Here is a 19,807-nt window from a genome sequence, read left to right on the forward strand (position 1 = left end):
CTTGTGATTTCTTTTATTTTTCGGGGGGTGTCACCCCTGACAGTGCTCAGGGTTACTCCTGTCTCTGCATTCAGAAATCACTCCTGGCAGGCACGGGGGTGGGGGGGGTGGGGGGGAGACACGGGACTATATGGGATGCTGGGATTAGAACCACCATCTATCCTGGATCAGCTGTGTGCAAGGCAAATGCACTACTACTATGCTATCTCTCTGGCCCCAGACCTGCTCCTTCACTCTCTTCTGAGCAGAGAAGTCTTTCCTTCTAGGGCATACCTGGCTACACATTCAAGTGTACAGTGGGGAGAAATGTAACTTTTTTCTTCTTTAACTGAACAGTACTAACTATTTAATAAATATATGTCACAGGACCTGGGACCTCCAGAGTAGGGCACCTGCCTTGCTGGTGTGAGGCCATGAGTTGGATCCTTGAAACTCGCTCAAGTTCTGAGTTCTGACAGCACTGCCCTTTGTGATCCGATGCTAGGCAGCAAAGTACTCGGCAACCTAGTGGTGGGTGTGGCCCTGTCTGCACAACAATAGCAAGAAGAGTAAGGGAAAGAGGGGATACAATTGTTTTTAAAAAGAATAAATAAATATTTGTTGAGTTCTGTTGTGGTGGGGAGCTAGAAGTTATGAAAAGAAAAACATTCCAAGCCCTCTCTTCCCAAGAGCACCACCAAAAAGAATGATTTCATTGTGCAGCTCAGTACCACAAGACTTTAAATAATTCAATATGAACCTTCATGAATTTTTTTTTCTCTAAAGTAAACAGGCAGACAATGTCAAGTTGATTTCAAATGCCTGCAAGCGGGACAGAATTCCAGCCAGTGGGAGGCTCTGCCTAGCCTCTGCTGCAGAGCTGACAGCCTGCTTGGGGTGGGTGCTGCAGGAAGAGAAGGGAGGGGGCATGGGGAGGCAGGACCCTGGGTCTTGGCCTATTTAAGGCTCTCCAGAGGCCTAGCCACAATCTTGGCTTGGTTCCAATCTCAGACAGGTAAGGGGGCCTGGCTCGGTGCCCTCCACCCAACCCCCTAACAAGCCTTGTCTCCATCCCCAGAGCAGAGGAGGAGGCCCGAGGCTGGTCCCCACTGAGGTCAGCTGTCTTGGAGGAAGAAGGCTGGGCATGTCCGGGCAGAAACTTCCAGACACTCAAGAGCTCGAGCTGTCAGCAATTGTAGTTGCTCTAAACTGAATTCAACTTTTTAATAGGATAACTGTAGATGAACACTCTGCTCTTTGCAGTTTCTTTGAAAAGAAGTTGAAAATGATATAAAGAAAAGGGGGGGGGAGGGTATTAGGTCATAGAGATGGAAGAGAACAGAGAGGGACCTCACTTCCTTCTGGGCCTCAAGTCAGAAGCACCAGTGGGCATTTCCCGAAATGTTCTTCGTAAATGTCACCTCAGTGTGTGTGGGGTGGCGGCGGCGGGTGTGTCCCTCATTCTAGACCTATGGAAATAGAGAAGCCAGTGAGCAAAGATCTATTTCTGGGTAGGGGCAAAAGGCCTGTGATCTAGCCATAGCCAGATTATTGTTTCTGGTATTCTTTTTGGGCCACTTTTTTGTGCTCAGGGGCTCCTAGATGTTGGGGCAGAAAGAATTATATGCTCTGGTGATAATAAACCAGGTTTGGCCACGTGCGACGCAAGAGCCTTAACCCCTGTGCTATCTCTCCAGCCCTTAGTCACAGCTATTTTATGTGTTGTGTGATCCAGGTCCGGTGTCTGAATTTTGAACTTCAGCAATGAAAGTGAACTATGTGGGGGTATGTCTGGAGGTAATGCAGCAAATCTTTCTCCCCATTCTAGCCATGTAACCTGCTATCGCGGAGGTTCCTTCTTTCTTTAAAGGTGAGAGAGGCAGGTGTGGGGAGGAAGGGCCAGAAAGTCAGCTTGTCTGGAGCCCACAGCATCTCCCCCTAGAGATGCTAGAGAAAGAGCCTCTGTGTGGCTCTTTCTGAGTGAATCCCACAATCCTTCCTTCCCCGAAGCAACAAGAACTCTGCATGCCTTAAATTCTATGGTCCTCTGCTTTTCTAAATTCCTTTTTACCCTCACAATTCTTTCTTGGAGTGTCTGGATGACTCAGATATGGTCCTGGAGATATTGGGTGGTACAGTGGGATGCTGGCATCGAAGTGTGAGACACATTATTATTATTTTTTATTATAGAGGGATTTTCATTTTTTGTTTTGTCTTGTTTTTGGGTCACACCCGGCAGCGCTCAGGGGTTTCTCCTGGCTCTACACTCAGAAATCGCCCCTGGCAGGCACAGGGACCATATGGGATGCCGGGATTCGAACCACCGACCTTCTGCATGAAAGGCAAATGCCTTACCTCCATGCTATCTCTCTGGCCCCGGATTTGCATTTGAAACCTTTTTCAGATGCATTGGGTCAATCCTTGCTCAGAAGAAACTGGGGTGTCATTCTGACAATGTTACCCACTCAACTTTGGAGGTAGCCCTCATCTTTAAAAATCAGAGATTTGGGGCCGGAGTGGTAGTACAGCAGGTGGGGAGCTTGCTTGCCTTGCACGCAGCTGACCGGGTTCGATCTCCAGCATCCTATATGATCCTCCAGCACCACCAGGAATAATTCCTGAGTGCTGAGCATCTCTGGGTGTGGCCCAAAGCAAAAACAAATTAATGTCTGTCTGTCTGTCTGTCTCACACACACACACACACACACCTACACCCACACTCCCCCCCCTCCAGATTCGTGTCTCATTCCGTGGGGAATGGTGGACTGAAGTGTGGGGTGTGGGGAGGAGGGCAGCGCCGGGCCCGCAGCTCCAGAGGTTGGCACCGAGCTTTTTAGGAAGGAGGCAGACGGAATTCCGAGGGCAGAAAACGTCGGCGGGAGCGGTGCCTCGGTCCCCGCGGTCCCCGGCGCCGTGCGGTGGGCGGAGCTGGGGAGCAACGCCCACGAGTTATATAAGGGCCTGCGTTGGGCGGTGCCAGGCGAGGTGCGAGCAGCTGCTTGGGTCGGCGGATCGCGGGGCCCGAAGCTTGAGCGCGCTTCTCGGAGACCGGAGGGGAGCCTTAGGAGGAGGTAAGGGAGCCCCGACAGGCAGGAGCAGCGGCGGCCGGTGGCTCGTGTTGGTGTGTGCGTACGTGTGTGCGTGTGCGTGTGCGTGTGCGTGTGTGTGTGTGTGTGTGTGTGTGTATACACGCCAAGTTCACAGGTGAGTGAGTGCTGGGGCGTGCGAGCGTATTCCGTGTCGCTCACTCGGGATCTAGGCGCAAGCGGGTCTGGAGGCGTGAGAGCTGCGGGGAGGCTCGAGGGGACTCCGGACCGAGCGGGGTACTTACTGGGCCGATCACTGCGTCCCCCCGAACCTCAGCTGGATGAGGGCCGCCCATTCCGGGCCGGTGCGTCTCTGCGCGGTGGCGAGATGAGTGCGGGCCCGGGGACGGGCTTGGCACGAAACCCTGTTTCGTTGGGGGGTCTGGAGAGGGGCGGGAGCGCCGGGCGCAGCAGGTTCACCTCGGATCCACTCCCGGCGGCGTCCCTGGGCGCCTCGCGGTGTCCCTCCGCCCCAGCCCCGACTCCGGCCTGCCGTCCGGGTCCCCGGTGCCACTCGGTCCGCTACGAGGCTGGGGGCCGAGGTCAGCGCGCGCGGATCGCCGCCCCCCGGACGTGTTGGGGCGGGTGAGTCACGGCGATAAGGAGACCCCGGGAAACGGGCAGAGCCCCACCCGGGCTGGAGGACACTGACAGCGCCCGAAGTCCCTTGCCTCGCCCTCCCCGATCAGCACAGTGACCTATTTGGCTGGAACAGAGTGTCCCGGAGACGCCGGGACACCGGGAGGTCCTGGAACCGGCGTCCGGTCCCGCCCCACGCCGCGCCCTGGGGACCCGGAGCCAGCCTGCCACTCCTGGGCCCCGTCTTCGGGAGACGGACCCACACCGCGTGGCGTGGCGGCCTTTGCCACCGTGAGGTGGGGTCTCCAGGGTCGCGATGCTGCTCGGTCGGGGCCTGTCAGCTGCCCTAAGGGGCCTGGGGAACTGGCGCTGGGTGGGTGGCGCAGGAGGGCGAGTCGCGGGCCGTCCGTGGGGCGTGCCAGCCTGGCTGGGTCACCCGGGGTCCGCCCGCCCGCCCGCCCGGTGGGTCCGGCGCCCTCGATCGAGGGGCACCTACACGCCCTCTTTTGGGGAAGAGCCTGCGAACGGGGCTGGGCACTGGGGCCCGGGCACCTCCCTCCGCTCTTCTCTCCTCTCCTTCCCTCCCTCCACGTCGCGTTTCGGGGAGGACTTTGCAGCGGTTTTGTTTTCCTTACTCCTTCTATTTTTATTTTCCAGAGATCTGACTCATCTCGTACTTTTTTGGGCGTGGAGATAAGGTGGAGGCGCCCAGATCTCAGCGCCTCTGTGCGTGTGCGCGCGCGCGGCGCGCGTCTGTGTGCGCCCTTGTGTGTGTGCGTGCACGTGTGTGCTTGTGTGTGTGTCTGTGTGAGTGTGTGTGTGTGCGTGCTGTTTCCCAACAGTGGCGGGGCTTTCGGAAGCCGGGCTGGCTCAGCGTGACGTGTTCGCGGTTCCCGGCCCCCCCTTTCCGCGATTCCCCACCCTCCCGAGAGTGACGCGCGCGGCCGGAGTGGAAGCGGAGTTTTTGGCGGGCGGGAGCCGCTTTGCAGGAAACTGAGTCATCACAACTGCGGGCCCGGGTCCAGGGCCCTGCCCCGCGCGCCTCCCACCCACCCGGCGCGTGATTTCCTGGGGACCAGCGCCCCCTCCCGGCTGCGCGCGGGAAGCAGACACACCTTCCCGCGGAATGCGCCTTCTCCCGCCGCTGCGCCCGACCCGCGCTCATCCCCCGGGAATCCCTCGCTCGGCCCGCCGGATTCGCGCCTTTCCCGGGACGTCGTTGCTGGCACGGTGTTTGCCCAGAATTTCTTGTTGGCCCGGGAATTAAGATGAAGCTTATCGTAGGAAGGCCAACAAAGGAAGCTGTGCTTGGTTACTTATGAAAACAAGGGTTTGTGTTTCTGGGGTTTCTCTGAGATGCCAGTTAGGGTTCATGGAGCTTGTAAAATTTTGATGGGGAAGCATCTTAAGGGAAGGGGAGAGGGTTTCTGCTTGAATTTTGGGGCCATTTTCGCTCCTCCTGTTTCAGTGGGCCCTTTCAGTCATTCCATCCTTTTGGATGGCACCTTGAACACTCATCTGGGGAATTGCTAAATAGTTGAGTTTTGTTTGTTTTGGGACCACACCCAGTGGTGCTGAAGTTTTATTCCTGGCTCTGCACTCGGGAATCACCCTTGGAGGATTGGGAGCTTGTCTGGGGTCCACATGGGATTCAGGATCAATTAACTCCTCCAATTACCAGTTTTTGAGTCAAGTGCCTTCCTTGCTGTGCCATCATTCTGGCCCCATACTAAATACTTGTTTAAATCCTTGCCAGTTTGCATTAAGTTGGTCTGGAGACGGTGTCAGTCTACATTTTAAGAAAGCTCCCTAGATGCATCTTTCTGGTTATGAAACCTCAACATTAGAGCAGGAGTAAATAATAATCCACAGCAGGGCATAGGACCCCTGAAGCTGCAGACAAACAAGTCTGGTTGCTGGTCCTCTTTGTGCCACTGTGAGCTGTTGTGACCTTGGACAGGTTACTTAACTTCTCTGAGCCTCCCCCCCCCCCCCGCCTTTTTAAGCTAACATAGTCATTTTCTAGGAAAATCCATATTTTTAAGCTTCTTAGACTATCCCCAGACAAATAAAATATATAAAGAACTTCCAATTTTTGGCCTGAAGAGCTTGGACAAAGGTTATTGGAGGTCTCTGCCTGCTGCACTGTAGCTTTTCTATATGGCCGTGACCTAGGACCTTTACAGTGGTTTGGCCTAGGGACAAACTTTGTATTTCTTTGAACTCTTGATCTTGAATTTCAGTCTGAGGCCACCTAGAATCTCTTCCCTTACTAAGAAGACTGGTGTGGTGGACTCTGCATCTGGTGGTATTCCAGGAGGGCCTCAGACCCAGAAGGCTCCCCTGCAGAGAGGTCACCTTCAGCTGCCCATCACAACTTATCCCCAAGGAAATTCAGTCCCTGCCAAGATCTTGTTGCTTTGGCCCCGAAATTAGGCCTGAGCAGGGCAGGGTTGTTGTCCCTCACTTTTCTCTCTCCGAAGTGGGGGGTGAGGAATCAGGCAGACCTGACACCTTTCATTTTGTTTGCCTGCAAAAAAACATATCCTTGGATGCAGGGGCAGGAACTTGCAAGTTGTCTAGACTTTGCTCACTTGATGTGCCTGGCAGGATGTGGTGCAGCCTGGGAGAATTCATCTCCCTGCCCTGCCCTTCCTTGCCTACTTGATGACATCTTTGGGAAAGTCCCCCCACCCCCAGCACCTGTCAGCTGCCATCTGCAGAAGGTGGGGTGAGGGAGGAGGCTCAGTCAACCCCCAAAGCAGAGGCTTGCTGACACTTCTGAAAGCCCACAGTTGGCCAGGCTACAGGCGCTCAGCTAATCCTCCCAGCTGCCCTTGGAGACAGTTGCTCCTCTTGCCTTCACCTTCTGGGAAAATGTGCCCCAGAAAAGAGGGGCTGGTTCAGGGTTATGTGGTAGAGCTTGGGGCTTCTGACCAGACTGGCTGCCTCTGAAGCACCAGATCCAGCTTCTCATCTGTTCTTTCTGACTGGCCCAGGGCACCTCTGACTAGTCACCTGAGTCCATGTCCACAGCCATGCCCTTTGAACTGTCACACAACCCCATTACAGGTGAAGAGACCAAGATCCAGGGAGAACCCAGCCTTCCTCCCTCCCTCCCTCCCTCCCTCCCTCCCTCCTTCCCTTCTTTCCCACCAGCAGTGTTTGGAGCCCATCATGGTGGTGATGAGCTCTTGTCCTTTAAGCTATCACCCCAACCCCAAGATATTAGTAATTGCTTAAAGCTTGGGTGCTAAGCAGCAGTGGTTTTGAGGTCCCAGGTACCCTTGACCTGGAGTTTGCTTCCTTTGATGTGCAAGAGCAGGGTTGGCTCCATAGCTTTAGGGCAGGGTATAGAGAGATTTCAGGGTGCCCTGAAGTCAGTGGGTCCACTCCCTTAGTCTGACTTAATTTTGGATGGAAGGGGTACTCATACTTGGCATTGCTCAGGTTCTTTTTCAGGTCAGTGCTCAGGAGTCCTGCATAGCCTGATGCTCAGGGGATCATGAGGTGCTGGGATGGCACCTGGGTGTCCTGTATAGCTAAGCCCGGGGAACTCTCATCCGACCCCTGGCCCATTTGAGCGTTGGGCTGGCAAGGGACTGGGGCTGGGAAAGTGCTGGATTTGCAATTCACACGTGCTGTGCTTGGGGGTCACCTCAGGAGGGCAAACAAATTGCTCTGACTGCTGTTGCCTGATGGCAACGGGCCCCCTGACCCCTGATGTAGTACACTTGCCTTTGTGGGCACCAGCTGGTCTTTCAGCAACTGCTGCCCCAGTGACTTTGGGAATGACTCCCAGTGTCTGGAAGGGCCTCGAGGCAGCTGGTGGGAAGGAGGTGGTGGATAAGCGGGGGTTGCTGTGGGGTTTCTGAAAGCAGAGGCGGGGAGGAGAGCCTGTTTTCCAATGACCGGTCTGCCTTGTCTTTCAGCACAGGAGCCATGTCGGAGCAGGCTGGGGACCCCAGGCCCATCCCACGGAGCAGTAAGGCCTGTCGCCGCCTCTTCGGCCCCGTGGACAGTGAGCAGCTGCGCCGAGACTGCGATGCCCTCATGGCCAGCTGCGTGCAGGAAGCCCGGGAGCGGTGGAACTTCGACTTTGTGACTGAGACGCCGCTGGAGGGCAGCTACATCTGGGAGCGCGTGCGGGGCCTCGGCCTGCCCAAGATCCACCTGGGTCACCAGGAAGACCTGGGAGGCAGCAAACGGGCCGGCACTTCGTCAGCGCTGCTGCAGGGGCCAGCACAGGAGGACCATGTGGACCTGTCGCTGTCCTGCACCATCCGGTCTCCCTCCCCTGAGCGGCCTGAGGCGTCCCCAGGTGGGCCTGGCACCTCTCAGGGCCGGAAGCGGCGGCAGACCAGCATGACAGGTGAGGACAGGAAGAGGGAGCAGATTTCGTCATTCAAGGGCTGATCTGTCTGGCCTGGTTGAGCATTCCTGCAGAGAGGGAAAGTGACTTTCTGAGTTCACACAGCAAATTCCCAGCCTAGAGCAGCTAACTGGGATCCATAGCCAGACCTTTTGCTAAATTTCTAAGTTTCTAGGAGGGGTTTATTTTATTTATTTATTTATTTTTCTTTTTTCTTTTTTTTAAACTTTATTGATTGATTGATTGATTGGTTTTTGGGCCACACCCAGCACAGCTCAGGGGTTACTCCTGGCTTTGCAGTCAGAAATCGCCTCCGGCAGGCTGGGGGATTATATGGGATGCCAGGAATTGAACCGGGTCTCTCCAAGGTCACTGTACGCAAGACAAATGCCCCACCATTGTGCTATCTCTCAGGCTCCCTTAGGAGGGTTTTCATTTGTGCTCTGAACGTTTTCTGGCCACTCTTTTATTTATATTGGTTTTGGAGCCATACCCAACAGTACTAGGCCTTACTCCTGGCTCTGGGCTCAGAATTCACTCATGGTTGGCATAGGTTACCATGAACCCAGGTTGGCCATGTGTGAGGCAAGTGCATTACCCACGGAATTATCTCTCCAGCCTGTTTCTAGCCACTCATATAGGCAAGTAAACAGTCTGAGAGAAGTGGCTTTTTTCCTAAGTTCCCTCAGTGAACTTGCAGTGAAGAGAAAACTAATGACAATTTTCTGGATATCCTATTTTAACTTGATTCCCTTTTCCCAGTAAACACACACACACACACACACCACACCACACACACACACACACACACACACACTTTCCATCCCCTTCCCTGATTTTGAGGCACTCACAATGGTGTTTGTCACAGATTAGGTGCTTGATAGATCATGAATGTGTCATGAACTAAGAATGAATGAATGAATGAATGAATGAATGAATAAAAATGCTCATACTTGAATATTTCCTCTGCCAGGCTCTAGGTTGCTGGTTGAAAAATCACTGTGCTAGCCCAAAAGCTTCCCAGAGAGCATTTCTTTGAAACCTTTTAGCCCCATCTGGTGTTTCCCTCATTTTCTAGGAGAGTAAACAGCTCAGGGAAGACATGATCTATACCTCCACCCCACCTCACAAATTTGCAGCAGGGTCTGAACTAGCAGCAGTAATGATCACAGTGAGACTCAGACTTTGGTGATTTCTGCATAGCGCAGATTATCTCATAAACTCTCAAATGCTGATCTAATGATGAGTAGAGCTGTCCCAGAAAACATGTTTGTTCGGGCCACCGATGCTTCTGCTGAATGACCACGTAGGGAGACTGATTTTGGATGGGCTAGCTCCACTCACAGGCAGATGGTTAGATGTTGGTCCTGCCGTCAGTCACCCCTGTGAGGTGCTGGGGGTGCTCTGCAAAGCCCCTGAGAGCCAGAGTGGAGTGTGCCAGCTTTCCTGGCCTTCCCCACAGTTTTTCCCTGGGGTGAATTGTTTCCTCTGAACACTTTCTCCTGGCCTGACTGACGACCACTTTTCCTTCCTCCTCAGATTTCTACCACTCCAAACGACGGCGGATTTTCTCCAAGAGGAAGCCCTAATCTGCCCCCGGAGGTCCCACACTCCTGGAAACAAGGGGACCCCTCCACAACCCATGCGGGATCCTTCTGCAAACTTCTTCCGTAGCCCTTCAGTCTGTGCGTCTTAATTATTATTGTGTTTAAATTTAAACTCTTCTTCAGTACATACCCAGCTTGCTGCCCCCATGCCCCACCTCTCTCATTAGTATTATTTTAAACAGGGCCCGGAGAGATAGGCACAGCGGCATTTGCCTTGAAAAGCAGCCGATCCAGACCAAAAGGTGGTTGGTTCTGGTCCCATATGGTCCCCCGTGCCTGCCAGGAGGCAACCCCTGAGCACCGCCAGGTGTGGCTCAGAAAAACAAACAAAAAAAGAAGAATATTTAAAACAAACAAACAAACCTGTTAGACAGCTGAACAACACTTGTTATTGAAGTGCTAGATATTTTTATTATGAAAATATTATTTAAAACCTCCTCTTGTTCTGCTGTTCCTCCCTTGATAAGGTGAGAAGGGGACTTTCTGGCCCCTCACCCCTGGATGATGTTCTTTCTCTGGGGAGCCCCTGGCTCCATAAGCTCCGCCCCTTCCCTGAATTCTCCATAGGAATCTGCAATAATTTGAGAAATAGCACTTTGAAGAGGCCCCCCCCCCCCCCCGCATTGGAGGTATCTTCCAAACCCCGAAGTCCCCTAGTTTCCTTCAAGACTGGGATGTGGGTGCAGCCTGAATAGAAGGGCTGGGCCTGGCACCCTCGTGGCCCTCAGCACCTCAGTCTGTCCTCAGAGGCGTGGGGAGGGTGGGGGGTGCCCTAGAAAATACCCTGTCTCTCTTTATATCCTGCCCCCCACAGCCCTGACTTTTTGTTTGTTTGTTTGTTTTGGGGCCACAACTGCAGCACTCAGGAGCTACTCCTGGCTCTGTGCTCAGAAATCGCTCCTGACAGTCTTGGGGGACCATATGGGATATCTGGGATTGATTGAACCTGGGTTGGTCGTGTCTGAAGCAAACGCCTGACCCACTGTGCTATTATTGCCCCAGCCTCCCAAACCCTAACTTTTCTAGGAGCCCCAGATGCTCTCCCTCTGCTCCTGCCCCTCTCCGAAAGGCCACCCCTCCAGGCCCCTCAGGGCCCTGGAGGGGCAGCTGTGGGGGATGCCCATCTTTCCAACTCAATAGAATAGAAAGGGGAAGGGCAAGGGATCCCCAGTTCTCAGTCAGCTCAAGCCATGGCCACCTCCTATTAGCTCTTGGGGTAGCGATGTTGGGTGTTAGATCCCCTGGACTGAAGATTTCTGTGTATTAAGAATTAGAAGGGGTGGAAGCAGAATTTTCTAGAAAAGCAAGTGTGATACAGCCCCTGGACCTCATCCGAGGACTTTCCTCATCCTCTCCCCTCCCCCAGTTTCATTGCACTTTGAATAGCAGCTGAACAAGGAATCAGGTGTGTTGATAGTGAGGAGGAGCAGAGGATCGTGCACTGAGTGGGCGAGTCTGGGCCTGGGAAGGCTGAATTCCTCCCTAAGGCGGATCATGGAGCGCCGGGAGGCACCAAAGTGCTTTCTGGCTGGTTCCTATACCCTCCGTCTTGACCAGGACTTTTTCCCCTGGCTCCCCGCATGTCCCTGTTCTCCCATCTCTTCCTAGACTGTAAGCCTCTGAAGGCAGGGACCTTGTCATGAATGCTCCTCCCACAGTGCTGGGTATACAGCAGGTGCTCAATAAATATATCCTTGTGACTTTACTTATAATACTGGTGTGATCATTATCTTTGTCATTTACTAAAAAATTTTTTTTTAAATTTTGAGGCTGTTCTGAGCATGCTCAGAACTTATCTGGTTCTGTGCTCAGAGATCACTCCTAGAGTGCTCATGTGACAGGGACTGAATTGAGGTCAACTGTATGCAAAGCAAATGCCTTAAACTCTGGCCCATACCTTATCATGATTGGGGAGGTGATTATATTATAAATTTAAAATTTAAATTTAATATAAAATTTAAACATTTAAAATAAAACCAAACAACAACTACAAAAGAACCCAGAAAATTAAGCAAATTTTTTTAACCAGGAGGCAAAACCCAGAATAAACAACAAAACAAAAGGCAGTAAGTCATTACTGTTTTGCAAAGATCACGACTCTCAATTGTGGATATGTGAGAATCAACAGCGAGATTCAACAGATTCAGCATCAGATTTAGAGTCTGAAGTTGAGCATTATCAAAGAAGCAGCAGCAGTAACATCAGCAAAGGGAGTCAGTCAGTCAGCAAGAAAGCAGCTGAAAGGGAGACAGAGGCAGAGAGAGCCAGAGAAGGAGCAGAGAAGTGGCTGCTTGGACAAGGCTAGCATAGGAGCCATGTGAGGAAATGGATATGTTAGATTAGAACCGTGAAAGAAAGCTGGCTGACTTGTATAACTTCATCTGATTGCTTTGTGAGTTTCTCCCCTATTGCCCTACAGCTTTCAGACCCTCAGATTTCAAGGGCAGCAGGAGCCAGGCCCAGCTAGCTGAGAAAGGCCTCACCATCCCCACACCAACTTGAGGACTCTTTAATTTATATAAAAACAGTACTCGATGTTTTAGTTTGTTGTGTGGTCTTTACTGTTTGACGTTCTTACTCATCAGGGAAATGCAAATTAAAACCACAGTAAATCTGTCTACGTCTACCTGAATGACTAAGACTGACAAGACTAAGTGCTGGCTAGCATGTAGAGAGACTCTCAGACTTAGACCAAGTGTGAAATAGTTCACTGATTCTAGATAACTGACTTCCTTCATGCCCGTCGTTTAAGAGTTCTCTTTCTAGGTTTGTTCTTAAGAGAAACAAGTACCTATTTCTACCAAAATATAAGTTTGTAGCAGTATTATTCTTTGGGGAGGGGGGGCTACTTGGCGATGCTCAGGGACTACTTGCTCTGCACATAGGAATCACTCCTGATAAGCTTGGGGACCCAAGGGGGTTCCAGGTATTGAACCCAGGTCAGTAGAGTGTAAGGTAAATGTCCTATCTACTGTTCTATCTCTCAGCACCTATTACAGCATTGTCTAACAAGACTACAAGTAATAGTGGTGTCTACCCAGTGGACAGCATTAATAGGAATAAAATACTCTTACTGCGCATTTAGTTTTACTAAATGACTATCCCAAGACTTCGAGTCTTTTAACATAATCTTTTATTTGTTTCTAAATCTACAATCTAATAACTTGGGTTGAAGGAGCAGCATTGCTGCATACCCAGTAGTTTGCAGGGATTGTCTCATACTCAGAGATCTCTCCTAGAGGGTCCCAAAGCACTATATGTGCAGCTGGGGATCAAATTAGGCCAGTCACATGCAAAGCAGTGTCTTAATCTCTGTTCTCCCTAACAACTACTCTTCAGATGTCAAACATTCTCTGCTATACAGGGCAAGTTTTAGCTCCAGAATCCATGGGACTGTTGAAAAACTTGGCACTGACTGCTTGTCTATAGAGAATTCTAGTACCATAGGAAATACTGAGTTGGACTAAGGGCTTGGCCCACAGCTTTGAGCTATCCTTGATCTCTGTCTTGCTTCAGATTTCTTTCAAATCTGACAGCTTCCTGAAAGATCTGATAGGTGCACTCTTGTTAACAAAATCCAAATTGTTTCCCAGTGCTATACCTCTCTTTAATGGGTAGGATGTCTGTGGAAAAACAACTCAGCCTATTCTTTACAGGGACTATCCCAGCATGCCCTGGTTCATTTAACTATTTAAAACCCAACAAACTCGGGGCCAGAGCAATAGCACAGTGGTAGGGTGTTTGCCTTGCACGCAGCTGACCCAGGACAGACCTGGGTTCGATCCCCGGCGTTCCATATGGTCCCCTGATCCAGGAGCGATTTCTGAGCATATAGCCAGGAGTAACCCCTGGGTGTCACTGGGTTTGGCCCCAAAACAAAACAAATAAACTAAAAAAAGGTCAGGATTCTAGTCCTCTTTCCTAATATGAATTGGGAAAAATGCTTTGGCAGATTGGTTTCTTTTTTATGGGAAAGTGTGTTTTTTTGGCCACTACTAGTAGAGTTTGAAAACCACTCATTGCAGTGTTCAGGAGTGCTTCTGGCAGTGTTGGAGCACCAAGTGGTGTGTGGGGCAAGACTGAATCTGGGCTTCAGCAAGCAAAGTACATACTCCATTCTGCCCTTTCAGTCAGCCCCCTGGAGGCCATGCTCTTATAGGTGCTGTAGATATTTCCAAATGACTGCTGTTTGGGTACTACATACAGGTGATAATTGTACTACATGGGTAACCATCAGTGCCCTTCATTTGTTTTTGTTTTTGATTTTTGGGCCATATCCGGTGATGCTCAAGGGTTACTCCTGGCTATGAGCTCAGAAATCACTCCTGGCTTGGGGTATCATATGGGATGCCAGGGGATGAACCGCGGTCAATCGTGGGTCAGCAACATGCAAGGCAAATGCCCTACCACTGTGCCATTGCTCCGGTCCCTCCCTTTATTTGGTTTTGACAGGAGCCATGTTGGGTGAGCGGATTGGGGGTTTGAAGGGAAGAAATTTACACCCTTTAACTCTTTTGAGGGCAACTTCTATAATTGTGGCATTGCTTGTGATTTGTTACCTCGACCATTAATTTTTTTAATATATTTTTTATTTAAGTAGCATGATCATAGTTGGGTTACAGTCATAACCAGAACACCCCCCCTTCACCAGTGTAACATTACCCCCTCCCCCTTCCCATCCTCTGCCTGTATTCGAGACAGGCATTCTACTACAGTTATTTGTTTTTAAGTTCAGTAAGTTGTATTTTTTTTCTTTAAAGGATAAGAGTAAAAAAAATATAATAAAGGTGTGATAGTGGCAATCACGTTGTTTGCATAGGTCCAGAAAAATGGGAAAAATGGAAAAAAATCCTTGACCTGATTACAAAAAGGCCTCACCACAGAAGTTTATTGGCATAAGACCGATTCTGGGTTCCAGGCATACCAGTCCATCCAACTCCAGTCATTCTCAAGTTCCCGGTGAAACTTTTTCACACTTTAGCTATTGTTGGTATCAGATTCTTATATTTAAAGACTTTGAATTCTGTGCATTTCTTTCATCGATGTCAGGCTGATGTGGAGCATCCTCTAGTTTCAGCATACCATTCAATGCGGAGCGATCTGCCCTGCATGCAGACTGTTGCTGAGTCGTCTGGGTGTTGGGAGCACTCTTTGGAGTAAGTCAATGCCAAAGCAGTGGTAGGTGTTCCCTGGTAGAGGCTTGGATCCTGGTAATGTTATAGACAATTGTGGTTGTTTCCATAGATGGTATCCATTGTTTAGGTGTGTGTGGGCGATGCCCATTCTTCTGAGGCCTGAGCCAAATCATTATGCCAATGTTCAGGGTAAAAGGCCTAATTACATTACCAAATTTGTGTTCCCATCTCTATTACATAAGAACTTGTTTGCATATTATTATTTTCCCATTTTAATGTGCCTATGCAAAAGAGAAGCAATGCCACAAGATATTGATGGTGCATCTGGGGGCTGACGAATAAAGTCCAACATTCCCCGTAACTTGGTACATACATGAAATTTACACAGCGATACTCTTCTACCAGTATTGCTTATAAAACAGATCTCGAAGGGGAGAAAATCAAACAATCAAATAACAAATCCAGTAGGCAAAATTGTCACTATATAAGGATATTCAAAAAGAGTTATAGATGTAAAGGGAATACATCTGAGATATACAAAGGAGATACATCTGACCCTTTTATGTTTTAAAAATAGTCAAGAGGGAGGGGGTTGTTTCTGAGACACCACTTTGGTCTGTGATTTGGACAAGCGAAACGAGCATGGAGCCATGTCCTCCCCTTGTTGCCTGCTAAAGCTTCTGACTCCCCGAGAGGCGTTCGCTTCCTAATTGCTGGAAGTTGAAAGTTCAGCAGTCCCTTCCCTGCCCCTTGCAGGAACAAGGAAGCCTGGGGTCTCTTTTAAATTGCACCTCACCGGAACCCACTTGCTGGGTCCCTGATCAGTTGTCCATGAATAACCCTGGAAACGGGGAGGAAGGAGAGAAAAGGCTGTGGGGGGCAGCCGAGGCTGCATCTTCACCTTATCTTGGCCAAAAAGCCTACAGCATGGAACCTTGCCGTGACGCATTGCCTGCTGAAGCTTCAAACTCCACCAAAAAAATTACTGTGAAAGATATGTAATCCACCTTGGCCAAAACAAAAATACTTAGTACAGAAAAATGGTTAAATGTGGGGTAACAAGAGCTGGGAGTGAGGGAGTAAAGGAATAAAACCAGCACCTGCACAGCGTTCAGATAATGACAAGCAGAGGAAAAACAATAATATCCATATATTTCTCATAAAGTTCCGAGCCCCTGCGCGGTTTCACATTGAACAGGTTTAATAAGAAAAATACCCTGGTAAGTCCTAATGCCAGAACCTATTGTGCTGCTATTCCCACCTAGGAACTTCTCCAAGGGACCCACCTTGCTGCCTTGCCCTGGAGTACCGGAGGAAGGAGGTAGAGAGGTGCTGGGGTGACCCATGTCCCGCACCCCTTCCTAGGCCTGGTTACAGAGGTCTTTGGCATGGTGGAGGGCTGCCAAACGCCATGCTGTCAGGACCTCCCGGCTCGGCTCCCAGGAAGGAAAGACCATTAATTTTTTTTTTTTTTAATTTGGTCTGCATGGCTCTTCTTCCATTGATTAGAGAACTTCTTTTTTTTTTGGGGGGGGGGCAAACCCATTGACGCTTAGGGGTCACTCCTGGCTATTCACAGTGAAATTGCTCCTGGCTTGGGAGACCATATGGGACGCCGGGGGAATTGAACTGTGGTCTATTCTAGGCTAGCACCGGCAAAGCAGATGCCTTACCGTTTCCCACCACTGCTCCGGCCCCAATTAGAGAACTTCTATGAGGGTTTGGCCAACTGCTAACCATGTCAGGGATTAGGAAACAGCCACAGAGTGGATGTACACTGAACCCTCAGCTCTGACAAATCTGTTCGATAATTAATTTATCACGTGGCCTCAGAGGTTCTCCTGCTATCAATACCAAGTTGCTTCTGCTTTTGCATTAACATATGTTAACTCAGGGTTTCTCTATACTTACCATCTTGGTCTGAACAATTTATCACAAGATTAAGAAATCTGAATTGCATTTCAGTGTACTGATAAGATTCTAAATTCGGGGCCGGCGAGGTGGCGCTAGAGGTAAGGTGTCTGCCTTGCAATTGCTAGCCAAGGAAAGATCGCGGTTCAAACCCCCGGCGTCCCATATGGTCCCCCCAAGCCAGGGGCAATTTCTGAGCGCTTAGCCAGGAGTAACCCCTGAGCATCAAACGGGTGTGGCCTGAAAAACAAAAAAAACCAAAAACAAAAAAAAACCAAAAAAAGACTCTAAATTCATGTGTTTTCATTTGCTTGAGTGAGAAAAGCAAAAGTCTGTCATTGCTAGTGGCAGATTTCTTTCAGACACAATTCCTGGCATGTGTATACCATAGGAAGAATAATCTGAAAAAAATGTGTGTTTATATTTATCTATCAGACTTTGATTAAATGGAAGAAAAAATCCCAAAGTATACTGTAAACCAACTTTCCTCAATTAATAAAAATGGGAAGTAGGGCCAGAGCAATAGTAGGGCATTTGCCTTAAATGTGACTGGCCCAAGTTGGATCCCTGGCACCCTATATGTTTCCCCAAGCCTGCCAGGAGTGACCCCTGAGTACAGAGACAGGAATAATCCCTGAGCACTGCCAATTGTGGCCCCAAACCCATAAAATATAAAATAAAACAATATTTTAAAGGGGAGTCTGTATGGTAGGAATAGAGAAATAAATATATAAGGGAAGTGATCTTGGGGGAGTGTGTGACTGTGCGGGGGAGGGGAGGAGTACAAATTTGCTGATGTTGTTTTTAGGGTGGGGAGAGGTTTGATCCACACCTGGAAGTGCTCTGGGATTACTTCTGCTTCTATGCTCAGGGATCACTCAGGATCACTCCTGGTGGTCCTCAGGGGACGATATGTGATGTTGGGGATTAAATTGGAGTTGGTCACATGAAAGACTCACCTGAGTCTTTCTCTGGCCCTAGAAAGAAGAGGAGGCATCTTTGATGGATGCCTCTCCTGACTCAGGACCCAGCATCCTCCCAAGGCCCCTACGGCTGATCCTTAACTTACTTCAGAGTTGGTTGTTTCTTTGTGCTTAAATGCAGTGAGGTGTCTAGTCGGTGAGGAGTGATGCCTTGAAGAGAAGTAGGGCAGAGTTGGTAGGCTCAGAGTTAGACAAGTTAAAGGGGGCTTGTGTAGGAGACCCCACACACTTGCTGTCTTCCCCAGGAGAGTCCCAAAGACCTTCCTTTCACAAATGATGAAGGATAAGAGTGAGAGGAGAGAGAAAGAGAGTAATGAAGGTGAGGTAAACATAGGCCTAAAGACCTTCCTCTCACAAATGATGAAGGATGAGAGAAGAGAGAGAAAGAAAGAGAAGAGAGGGGCAGGATAGGTGTTTGCCTTGCATGCAGAAGGACGGTGGTTTGAATCCCGTCATCCTATGTGGTCCCCTAAGCCTGCCAGGAGTGATTTCTGAGCGTAGAGCCAGGAGTAACCCCTGAGCGCTGCCGGATGAGACCCAAAAACGAAAGAAAGGAAAGAAAGAAAGGAAGGAAGGAAGGAAGGAAGGAAGGAAGGAAGGAAGGAAGGAAGGAAGGAAGGAAGGAAGGAAGGAAGGAAGGAAGGAAGAGGAGAGAGAAATGAAGGTGAGGTATAGGCCTAAAGACCTTCCTTTCACAAATGATGAAAGATGAGGAGAGAGAGAGAGAGAGAGAGAGAGAGAGAGAGAGAGAGAGAGAGAGAGAGAAGTAGTAGTAGTAGTAGTAGTGGTAGTGGTGTTCCCAGAGGTAAGAGAAACCATTTAGAGGTTACTGTGGAACAGGAGACATGGGACAGGGCTTAAGGCACTTGCCTTAGGCTGATCATAAATAAACCCACGTAAAAGATTTAGCAATTACAATAAATAAATAAATACATAAATAAATAAATAAATAAAGGAAGGGGGGGGAAGATTTAGCAATCTTATTAGGAAATTTAGGTTTCCTTTTTTGTGTACTCAACACTATTAGTTGACCTCATTCTCTAACTGCAACCAAAAGATGTCAGCTGGGTGCATATTATATAGTTACATTTTTACACAGTCTTCTTTTTTTTTTGTTTTGTTTTGTTTTGTTTTTTTTTTTGGTCACACGCGGCAGCACTCAGGAGTTACTCCTGGCTCAATGCTCAGAATTCACTCCTGGCAGGCTCGGGGGACCATATGGGATGCCGGGATTCAAACCACGGTCCTTTGACATGCAAGGCAAACGCCTTACCTCCATGCTATCTCTCCAGCCCCACATTTTTTTTTTTTTGGTCACACCCGGCAGTGCTCGGGTTACTCCTGGCTCCATGCTCAGAAATTGCTCCTGGCAGGCACGGGGGACCATATGGGACGCCGGGATTCGAACCGATGACCTTCTGCATGAAAGGCAAACGCCTTACCTCCATGCTATCTCTCCGGCCCCCCAGCCCCACATTTTTACACAGTCTTTACAAATGTAACATTTAACTTGCAGCTGACCCTGGCATCACCTAGACTCCTTAGACAAGACCTGGAGTGACCCTGAGCACAGAGCCAGGAGCAGCCCTCAGGACCATTGGATATAAAGCTGTCCTGCCAAAATTTTTGGAAAAATTGATAAATGGCTTAACCACAGCAGAACAAATATGCTAGAAGTAACTGGTGCAGAATTCGCGAGAGGAAGTAGCAGTCTCTCCCCCAGCTCCCAGGTTTCAGACCTGGAGGTGTGGGGTATAGAGCTTCATCTGTGAGACCCCTATCCCCACCAGGTGTGCATGTCTGATACGCGCTCCAAGCATCTCCTTTCTAGGCTTTAGCACTCCCCTGTGCATACAGCCCCTCTTGCAGTTCCCCTACCTTTCCCACAGAACCTTGGACCTTAGCCTGCTCCCAGCCACAGCGCTGAGGCCTCTAGGTTAGGGGTCTCCCATCTCCCCCTGCCTGTCCTGACTGATGCTGTTCATTCTCTTCCTTCAGGGCTTCTGGGGTAGCTCACAAAAATCAGGCAACGACACCCCACGTCACAGCGCCCTGAGTCCTGGGTGTCCTGGTGCTGCTGTGGCACTTTAGGGTGTGGCCCTGCAGCCTGCTGGGAGGCAGGTCACTGCCCCTTCCTCCCCACCATGGAGCAACA

The 19,807-nt window shown here is 50.0% G+C and overlaps 1 protein-coding gene across 3 annotated transcripts; it reads left to right on the forward strand.

Moving 5' to 3' along the window:
* The first annotated feature begins 3,035 nt into the window (after window positions 1-3,035).
* Window positions 3,036-9,798, forward strand: CDKN1A (cyclin dependent kinase inhibitor 1A). 3 transcript variants are annotated; one of them, XM_049765442.1, is made up of 3 exons: window positions 3,036-3,050; window positions 7,577-8,016; window positions 9,556-9,798. In XM_049765442.1, exons 2-3 carry the CDS (start codon window positions 7,587-7,589, stop codon window positions 9,603-9,605), a joined length of 480 nt encoding a protein of 159 aa, XP_049621399.1. In that variant the 5' UTR covers window positions 3,036-3,050; window positions 7,577-7,586; the 3' UTR covers window positions 9,606-9,798. The 3 variants fall into 3 exon arrangements, with proteins under 3 accessions (XP_049621399.1, XP_049621401.1, XP_049621400.1); XM_049765444.1 differs by having other exon boundaries at window positions 7,582-8,016; XM_049765443.1 differs by lacking the exon at window positions 3,036-3,050 and adding an exon at window positions 3,634-3,650.
* The last annotated feature ends 10,009 nt before the right edge of the window (window positions 9,799-19,807 follow it).

Source organism: Suncus etruscus, chromosome 18 (genome assembly GCF_024139225.1).
Source record: "Suncus etruscus isolate mSunEtr1 chromosome 18, mSunEtr1.pri.cur, whole genome shotgun sequence".
NCBI classification, from domain to species: domain Eukaryota; kingdom Metazoa; phylum Chordata; class Mammalia; order Eulipotyphla; family Soricidae; genus Suncus; species Suncus etruscus.

What these genes read in the sequence shown, in the direction of transcription:
- CDKN1A (XM_049765442.1), top strand. Translation starts at nt 7,587, where the DNA reads ATGTCGGAGCAGGCTGGGGACCCCAGGCCCATCCCACGGAGCAGTAAG. An exon ending in GCGGCAGACCAGCATGACAG is followed by an intron (nt 8,017 to 9,555) that starts GTGAGGACAGGA and finishes CTTCCTCCTCAG; the next exon opens with ATTTCTACCACTCCAAACGA.